Consider the following 10,451-nt stretch of genomic DNA (forward strand, 5'->3'; position numbering starts at 1 on the left):
TGAAATATAAAAATACAATGTACTAACAGAATACATATACAAATAAAATGAATAAAGATTTTCTCGACAGGGATCCAGATTGGGACTCATTATCTCTTACATACAATGCAAACATTCATGAATGCTTAAGAAGCCAGCACACAGTATATTAAGAACCAAAGAGACTGAAACATTTCAACTGTAATTGTTTTTAACAATGTAACTTTTCATGTACCTTTTACATTTTACAACACCAGATGTCACACACACACGCACTTACAGTTTTGAAAGAGCTTGAGAGCACGCTGAACAAATTGTACATACTTAAAAAAAATATTTTAGATGCAGAAACCAAAAGCTGACCACTAGTTAAAATAATTTATTAAGTTATTTCGTACATTCTAAACAGAAAGCGGGCGCGAGCGGACTAGTCCTACTATGGCGAAGGCCTAGCTCATGAATATTAAGCACGCAACGTGACGTTCTCCCTTTAGTCCTTTCCGATTGGCTAAATAGCCTGATTAATAATATTAATTACACTACTATCGCGGTGGTCTCTCCAGGAAGGTCTCTAAGCAGCGTCAGCGATATCTAGTTAATATTCATGAGCTAAGCCAGGGCTGCGAGAACACCGGAAGTGTTGCGTCACTGTATGTGGGTGTGGGAGCAACTTTAGGAAACAAAGTGTCCATCGCTTCAAAAACTGTAGCTTGCCACACACTTAAACTTGTTTTCAGTTGGTCTGATATTTTCGAAAAAGCAAGCCTAAAGAGATCAGCAGACGTTCAGATCACTGACTTGGTAAGTGCGAATGTTATTGTAAAGCTTTCCACGACGTAAAACACTTCAGAAGCTGATGTTAACTGTTTGCTCACTTGTCAACGCGTTTATTTAATTAAGACCTACATGTTGGCGTAGAAGTGTATTCACGTTAAAATATTCAGTATGTGACACTAACCTCATATGCATCTTAAATATATTGCATAAAGGCTACTGTATATGTTGTGTAGTTATGTTATGATGTCATAATTATGCGTGGTTAGTGATTAAAAGCTGCTGTTCATCTGAACACACACGTGGATCAATCCTAGATCAAATCTAGCCATCATAATATAACTGTGACCTGAATCTGATCAGAAAGGAAACGGGGAACGTTACTTTTATAAGTAATGCGTTACAATATTGCGTTACTCCCTAGAAAAAGTAACGATTTATTATCTCAGTTGCTTTTTATGGAAAGTGACGCGTTACGTTACTTTTGAGTTGCTTGTTAAATCTATGCAGGGCTTGCTTGCTTGTTTTTAATATAAAAAGGTATTGTTTTTGCAAATATGAAAGCCCTTTTACATCAAAAGTGTAATGAATGCACTTCAGGGTGAAGGAAATGTAAATTATTGTCTGTACAGTAGAGGGCGCAGCTCAAACTAATCGCATGAAGAAAATATTTGTCTTATTTAAAATATTTAATTATTGCAGATATGTATAATATTCTGCGTTTGCAGTTGACTGTTTTTATTCATTTTGAGGAATAATGAGTCGGTTTTTGTGCAGGTGAGATGATTAAATAAGTGTTCATATTTAGTCTAGAATTACAGTAAGATCATGTTCACACACAATGTCTCTAAAGTAACGTTTTACTTTACTAGTTATTTCATAAAAGGTAATCTGATTACGTAATTAGCGTTACTTGTAATGCATTACCCCTAACATTGGAAGAAGTAACCAGGAAAATACACTGCTTCACTCCCAGATCAGGTTACCTCTCAGGAATGTCTGGTTTTGGGATAATTTCCCTTCTGAATGATCAAGTTTCCATTCTTTCTTGCTTAACTGGGGAAATACTGTAAGATAACATATGTTTATGACTCTATTCTTTGAATCGGTTTACCATGGTCATGATGGGATTCTGAATTTGACACCCTTTGTACAAGTTTGAGACTTCAAGGAACATTTCAACCCCCCAAAATGATTGTTTTCTTGTCATTTTCTCACTGCATGTCATTCCAAACCTGTTATGTTTTCTTCTTTTTTTTTATTCCTGTGAAATATCCATGTTTTTCCATGCAATTAAAATGCAATTAATTTCATTAGATGTCTTTAACATCATACTTAAATGATTTAATACTTAAATTCACTTTGGCCAATAATATTTAATGTCACTTACATCAAACTTGAGACTTGTCTTCATGCACCATGTTGGAATGTCTGCACATTTGAGAGTGATATGTATATATATATAAGACTTGAATATCAGTCAGTTTCACATGCAAACCTTTCATACAATTTAAGAAGATTTGGAATATACTCCACAAGTGTGTAGTTTATGAGCTTTACTGCCCCGTTCGCTTTCATTGCATGCAAAGCAGAGGAATATTCTACAAATTTGTGATTTGTGTTGCATGGAAAAACATTTGGAACGTGAGAGTGAGAAATGTTTGTTTAAATAATTCCTTAAATCTGTCCTGAGAAGAGTTTTCCACAAATCTCAGATCATTAAAAATGGGCTCATCGGTCTCACCTGCCTGTTTTAGAGAAAGCAAATGAAATGAACATAGACTGAAGTCAATTGTGTGTGTGTGTGTGTGTGTTTTAAGTAGTCTTGGCAGGGCTGGGACTGACAGGACCGTCACATGACAGGATGCCAAGAGCACATGAGCACCAGCTGATGGTTATTAGTTGAGCATGATGTTTAATCTTACGCTCCACATCCTTCAGAAAGCCCAAAAGAGCCTTTATAAAAGCTGTCAGTGCACAGGACTGGAGTGTGAATGACAAAAATCACTCTGTCGCTTTGATATGAGTCGTTATTTAGTTAATGAAGAATGTTTTTGTCCTGTTGCACATCTTCAGCACACACTTCACAATCAAGATACATAAAGGTTCTTCACAGTGATGCCATACAAGAACCATTTTTTGTTCCACGAAGAACCATTCAGTCATAGGTTTTAAAGAACCATCTCTTTCTTACCTAATCTGAAGAACCTACTTTCGCCACAAAGAACATTTTGTTAAAACGAAATGTTCTTCAGATGTTAAAGGTTCTTCTATGGCATCGTGAAGCACCTTTATTTTTCAATAACTTTCTAAATATGAACTCAGAATTGTGAGATATGAACACAGTTCAGAAGAAAAATCTGCATTGTGAGATACAAAGTCACCATACCTTTTTTATTCATTTTATTCTGTGGCAGAAACAAGTGTACATTTTTTTTTTTTAATCTTGCAATTGCAAATTTATATTTCCCAATTCAGGCTTTTCCGCTCACAAATATGAGTTTGCAAGTTAACATTTATCAATTTAGACTTTTTATTTCAGGTCATATCTTGCAATTCTGAGAAACAGAATTGCAAGATAGAAATTGCAATACATTTAAACTTGCAATTCTGTTAAGAAAAGTCAGAATTGCAAGATCAAAAAGAGCCTTTTGGCTTTTTTATTTAAATTTTTGTGACAGAAAAAGAACAATTGTGCGATCAGCTGTGTTTTTGTTTTTTATGTTTATATTCATCTTATTAAATTTACTGTCAATACAGTTGCTGCATCCATTGAATCTGCTATATTTTCTCAATAACATCGCCCTCAGCTCCAAAATGCATAGTTTCCGGACTCATTATTATGAGTTTATGGTGTCGCTCATGTGTTAATTAATATGATGTTTATTACATGACTTCAACGCACAAGTGTCTACAGAACACAGACTCCTTTCTGGCCAGACTGTAAGAAACTATCTTAGATTAAAGTTCAGCCGGCTCAAGTTTTTATTGTTTTGTTTTGTTTTTGTAGCATGCATCATGCATGCATCGCTGAAAGACTATAGCTAAAATGTGAATTTTCAAAGAGGCTAAATAGTTTCTCACATCAGGTCAAAGTTTATGAGGTTTTTTTCGGTCTGCACAGGAGATTTGTCTTTCACACATACTGCTTGAGAAGAGGGAAGCGGACAAAGACAAAAATCAGCCTGTCAGAGCTTGACTGGGAATGTTTGATTAAAGCCTGTGTCTTCATCAAGGCTGTTTTTGTTGGACGGGAAGCTGAAGCCAAAGCATTTTGTTGAGCTCTTGCACAAGGCCGGTGATCGTTGAAGGATGTGTAGATGTGTCTGACTGAAATGAAGGCATCAGCCGGTCTTCAGAAGTCCATCAAATGACCATCAGATGATGCAGACGAACACTCACCGCTTGTGTCTTACACGGGGATTGTGTTCATGCTTATGTAGCACATAAAGACGAGGTTGTTTTTGCAAATTGGTGCACTTTCCAGAAAGCGAAAGCTCTCTTTCTTGCAATTTTCCTGTAGATGTAATCAACTTCATTATATATGGAAAACAGAACTAACATAAAAGTTGCGTTTTGGAGTTGCATGTCTTTAAATGATCTTTTTACAATAAGAGTCTTAAAGTTGAGCAGATTTCAGTGTGATCTTGTGCTTGTTTACTGCAAAGCTAAGAAGATCAGCTGTAGCATGCACTTAAAACCCATGCAAAACAGGTTCCAGTAGTGATAAACCAATGCATTGGCCAACATTTGTCCATTTTTGAGGTTATATGAGTAGTCTATCAGTAGTCTTCTCAGTTGCTGTTATTTTTCAGGATTTACAGATGAATAGAAAGTATAAAAGAACAGCAGTTTTGTAACATTAAATGTCTTTACTGTCACTTTTGATCAATTTAGTGCATCATCCTTATTGATAATTCTTCTTAACTGGATCAGCAATGGAAAATCATATTTTGGGCGACCACTAGACATGCTCGTATACATGCCTTTACTAGTTAGTTAAATGCATTTCTAACTAGTCTGTGTTCCTTTAGTCACATATCATGACAATGAGAAGTTTTGCTGTGTGTAAGATAGCAAATCTTCTAGATAAACAGTTTCACTGAACGTTTCCTCCAAGACACGCCATAATGAAGTGACTGATTTCATCTGTGATAAACACTGAAATGCATTCTGGGTAATCTCGTTCCTGAGACCGATGCAGTATAACTCTGTTGACTTTAGTTCATCTGGGAAGTGTTATTTAAATAGCTGTCAGGCCTGAGGTGATGCATGTGCTCTTTCTAGTGTATATATATATTTCAAGAAAAGTCTGTGAAATGTGTTTGGTCCCAGACATTAATCTGCTTATGGTCAGGATGGTGCAAGAATGTGGTCATTTGTTCAAGTTTTTATGTTCTTTCTGCAGTCATATGATCGGCTTTAACACGGTCTGAGAACCCAGTCATCGACGGACGCTTTCCTCTCCCTGATTCTGAGAACGTGTCAAGACAAGAAGTGCATGAAGTCGTTATGAAATCATAGTTCAGCTTTAGAAGCGCACGTACTTTACGTTTTAGTTAAACCTGCACATAACTTCATCTATCAAAGGAAGAGCCTTTGTTGAGGAACTTTCTTTGATCTTGTGAGATGTGTGGTCAACTTTCAGGGCTTAAAACTTCCTTTTGCAAAACATTTCTAAGACCTGATTGCAATATACGTTGACTTCTTCACAATAAGAGAGCAGAAACAAAAAGAAAAGAAACGTGGTGCCTGATGAGACTTGACTTAAGATCTCATCGCAGAATGTCTTAAAATAATACTTCAGCATCAAGCATTTTGCAATATTGTACTGACGGATAAAAATAGAGCATGACAACATTTCAAAGGCAACTGTGACTGATAATGATTGTCTCTAGTGCAAACTCTGAGTTAAATATTATAGGTTATGAAACACTTCATTACTAACTGATGAATGTCTCTGTATTGTAGTCTTAGGCTACAGTGAAAAGAAACTTGAGTTGACAAATGAGTGGAATTAAAAGCCATTGTGTAAATGCATTCAGGTATAAAAAGGTGCTTTTTCAAAGTCTGTTTCCTCATTTAGGCTCCAGGATTTATGGACTTCATTAACAATAACAAAAAAGAGGTTTCAGACGCATATTTACTGTTCTGGAATAGAAATGCATGCAACACTTCAGATGTAGTCTCAAATTTTTTTGTTTGTTTCCTGTTACTTAATCAGCACTGTTGCATCAATGCAAATGCCTGTCTTTCTTCATTTTAACTGAATGCTTTTTAAAAAATGGTGGATTGAATAGACTAATGGGTTCATTATGGGTATTTCTTTAAAGTCAGCATGAACCTTGTTAATTATCCTGCCATGCTCTGAAAGTTCATTTGTGAAGGAAAGTTTCATGTCGACTTCTGTTATTGTTATTGTTTGTAAGAGTTCACAAATGTGTGTGTCAGGGTTGCTGTCACTTAAACTACTACAAAAAAATTGAAATAATAATTATTATATTACAGATAAAGTTTATTTTTTTTCAAATATCAAAAACTTTATCTTATTTTATTTCAGCAAGTTGCCAAGACAGTGTTTCTCATTTTTGTTTAGTTTGTTAAAGTACTAAAACGTAATAAAAACCGTATAGACAAAATTTTTCTGTTAAGATTAATTGCTTATGCTTTTATCACGGTATACGGTATTATCACGGTATTGAAATTTGGTCATAATACAGTATAACAGGTAAAAAAAAAATTCTTAAAACAAAAATAACTGAACATTTAAATACAATAAAGCAAAACAGAAAAATATAAAGTTAATAGTTTTACGCCGATTAAAGTGCAAACGAACTTTTAAGACACAAAGGCATCACTTTACAATAAGACCTCATTAGTTAACCATTAACATTCATAATGAGCAATAGCTACATTTGCTACAGAAGTTATTAATCTTTGTTAAAAAAGTACAAGTCTTAGTTCATGTTAGCTCATTAAATAACACGGCTGCAACGATTTCGATTTTAACAACGTGTTATTAAATATTGGAATACCTAAGATGAATAATTTTTCATTGGCAGTTTATGTTAACTAATGAATTAACTAATGAAGCCCTAATGTAAAGTGTGAATGAACAATAAAGAATGAAAACACTTTCAAACAATATCGAGGGCACATTGTAGTCCAGATTAAAATAAAAAAAAAGTATTTGGCACTGTGATGAACATCATAGCGAATACACAAACTCTGAATGGCTATTTAAATGTGTTTTAGAAAGTAGTGGAGCTGCTTTATTTATGGGTTTTCCAGGCTGCATTTTCTGCAGTTTAGCGCCATCTGCTGTCAGAGAGTGAATGTGCTTTCATTCAGCGCATCTCTCACATGCTCCTTCATGTGCTTGTTTACATCAGAGCACACACGTCTTTCAAGCAGCATACAGCGATGTTGTGCATTTTGACCATTTGATGGGAATAGTATTCTTAAAATGCATTCCAAGTTCTGAATAATTTGTAATTTTATAATTATTCACGGTATTTAGAAGTGCGCGCGATAACAATATCGTGCATATTCATCGCCGTGATATATCACATTACCGAATACCAGCACTTTTTTTAATGACGTAGTAAATTAATTAAGTCTTTTAATCTCAGTTAGAATCTAACAGTTCAGAACTTACAAAGACTTATTTTTGATAATCTGAGATAAAATGTTGCAATTATTTCTTTTCGTTTTTATAGTTTCCGGTGACCAAAAAACATCAGAATTGTGTGTGAGATACTCTAAATTTAAAGAGAGAGAGAGAGGAAAAAAAGAGACTTGTGAGATATAAACTCCAAATTACAAAAAAAAAGTCAGAATTCTGAGTTTATTTTTTGGATTTGTAACTTTTTTTCTTCTTCTAGTAATTGCATGAAAAAAGAACAGTGCACCCTTGCCAGGGAGGTAACAGTGCTGTGTGTTTGTCCATCACAGGTCCTCATTCAGCTCTCAGTATGTCCGAGGGGGACTATGATTACCTCATCAAGTTCCTCGCGCTGGGGGACTCTGGGGTGGGAAAGACCAGCTTCCTGTACCAGTACACGGACGGCAAATTCAACTCCAAATTCATCACCACAGTGGGAATAGACTTCAGAGAAAAACGAGTAGTGAGTGGTTTTAATACTGGCACTAAAATCACGAGTAAGGTTGAATTTTATTGATATTTTCCATTATGCATTGGTTTATTCATGAGTGTTCAAGTGTGCCGGAGTACTTGTTCTCACAGTCTCCTTAGTTCAGATGTTTCCTGCTTGGTTGCAATGGAGGTTTATTGTTGTGGAGTCCCGCTCTGTGGTTTACCGGACTGTAAAATCCCATGGTCCTGTTCAGCTTAGTTTGTAACTGCTGATGGAAACTTGCCCAGAGGTCAAGAGCATGTGTAGATCGCAGCCTCAGATGAGGCCAGATATACACGCATTTGTCTAAACACGCTCATGAATACTAGATGCAGGACAAACATGCAGAACACTGCGTCCCTGTGAAAGCAAACAGACACGCACAAGGTAATTACACTGTTTCTGAATGTAATTTAATGCCTAAGGCTGCTTAATTTGTTGGGAACGTGGGGAGACGGTCGACATAATGCACATAATACACACTATACAATACCTATGATAGATAGATAGATAACACTTCCAATGGTAACAAAAACTGTTGAGGAAACTGCATTGGAAGGTTGTGTGTGTGTGTTTTAGGGAAAGATGAATGCAGGATCACATGGGCTTATAGATTAGGGATCCCTCCTTAAGAACAAACACTTGAGCACTTAAGATATCAAACAAACGCTGATGTTTTAGAGCCACACAATCAGGAGTCGCAGCACTAATGAGACGCTTCCCGTTCTCAGTCATCAAGTGTGCGTTACACGGCTGTGTTTGACTGTGTGAAGAGTAAATTCGGGTTTCCTGGAACTGTACACCAAACCAACCAAATAGCAACCCCCTGGCAACCACCACAACAGTGTAACATTGTGGCGGGACGTTTTGCATTGGGCAAACCTCACGCTGCCTGCAGAGGATGGCAGGATATTCATTACACTCTTATACAGTGCTTCTGTCCTGTTAGGTGTACAAGTCCAGCGGTCCTGATGGGACGGTCGGGAGAGGACAGAGGATTCACATCCAGCTCTGGGACACAGCCGGTCAGGAGAGGTCAGATGCAGACCAGAACCGCTTTAAAAAAAATGAATCCTGATTAATAAGCGTATATATGTATGTGATTTTTTTTTTTTCTCTCTCTTGTTTTCTGCTCTGAATGCAGGTTTCGGAGTTTGACCACCGCGTTCTTCAGGGATGCCATGGGCTTCCTGTTGCTCTTTGACCTCACCAATGAGCAGAGCTTCCTTAATGTGCGGAACTGGATGAGTAAGTCCAGACTTACTATTCATTATTAACGTTTCTCTGTTTCCACAATTAATGAGCAGCTACTTTCATTTTCTACAGAAATTAAGTGTTTTTTTTTTTCTTAGCACAAATTTTTCTTCCACAAATTATTTTTTTATTAATTATTTTTTATTATTTATATTACATTTTATTTTTAGCTAGCGGGTTACCTATCTTCTACTACTAGAAATGAAACAAAATGAAAATATTTTTAATATGCATTTGTTTATTAATCTTATCTTTACCTAGTAGCTTAGGGTATTTTTTATTTTTAAAAGAATATTTAATATAATTTTTTATTAATAGTTTTTTTTTAACTATTACTTTAGAGTAATTATTATGATTGTTAATTTTTAAATATTATTTGTTACATTTTGTTTTTAACAAGTAGGTTACCTATCATCTTCTACTACTATAAGAATGCGAAATGAAAATATTTTTAATATATATGTATTTTTTATTATTATTTTAATCTTTACCTAGCAGCTTAGAGTAACTAAGCTGCTACTAATACTAATAATCTTTACTTATTTTTAATTTAATATTATTTGTAATGCATTTTTTTTTTAACTAGAAACTTCGAGTGGTTGCCTAATACACTACCACTGCTAGAAATTTATTGTTTATTTTTATGAATTTAATTCTACCTAGCAGCTTAGATTGATTGGCCAAATACTACAACTTCTACCAAAAATGCATGAAATATTTAAAATTATTTTTTATTAATTTTATGTGTAACTAGCAGTTTAGAGTGCTTGTCTATGTAAAAAAATTAGAATTTAATAATAATAATTAAATTACATTTATTTGTAAAAAAAACTTTACTAAACCGTTTGGAGTGATTACCCAGCTAAAAAAGAATATTAACAACAACAACAACATGATAAATTGTTATAATTAAAACAAAAGACCGCTCTACAGTAAGCTGCGAGTTGTTGTTGCATTATCATGAATAATTTTAAAATAACAGTATTAAAAGGTTACTTGCTGTGATGTCTTGTGCAGGTCAGCTGCAGACGCACGCGTACTGCGAGAATCCCGACGTCGTCTTGTGCGGAAACAAATCAGACCTGGAGGACCAGCGCGCCGTGAAAACAGAAAGTGCGCGAGAACTGGCTGAGAAATACGGGTGAGAAACGAGACTCGAGAACATGACCTCGACTGCCTCCAAAGATCAACAGAAATACCTCACTGTCCGTTCAAAGAGCACCGATGCTTGAGCAGATCACTATGATATCGTCAGCACATGACAATGATTTAGCGTAATTAGATCGTGCTGACATTAAAACAGAGATG

The 10,451-nt window shown here is 35.5% G+C and overlaps 1 protein-coding gene across 1 annotated transcript in view; it reads left to right on the top strand.

Annotated features, from left to right (window-relative positions):
- Positions 1-615: 615 nt before the first annotated feature.
- rab27a (RAB27A, member RAS oncogene family) overlaps positions 616-10,451 on the top strand; it is a 14,789-nt gene continuing 4,953 nt past the window's right edge. The window contains exons 1-5 of the mRNA XM_059506961.1: positions 616-780; positions 7,708-7,880; positions 8,839-8,924; positions 9,034-9,137; positions 10,161-10,284. Of these exons, the coding sequence (XP_059362944.1) occupies positions 7,728-7,880; positions 8,839-8,924; positions 9,034-9,137; positions 10,161-10,284 (467 nt within the window). The 5' untranslated portion in view covers positions 616-780; positions 7,708-7,727. The remainder of the gene's footprint in view (positions 781-7,707; positions 7,881-8,838; positions 8,925-9,033; positions 9,138-10,160; positions 10,285-10,451) is intronic.

Source organism: Carassius carassius, chromosome 23 (assembly GCF_963082965.1).
Source record: "Carassius carassius chromosome 23, fCarCar2.1, whole genome shotgun sequence".
In the NCBI taxonomy this organism is placed as follows: domain Eukaryota; kingdom Metazoa; phylum Chordata; class Actinopteri; order Cypriniformes; family Cyprinidae; genus Carassius; species Carassius carassius.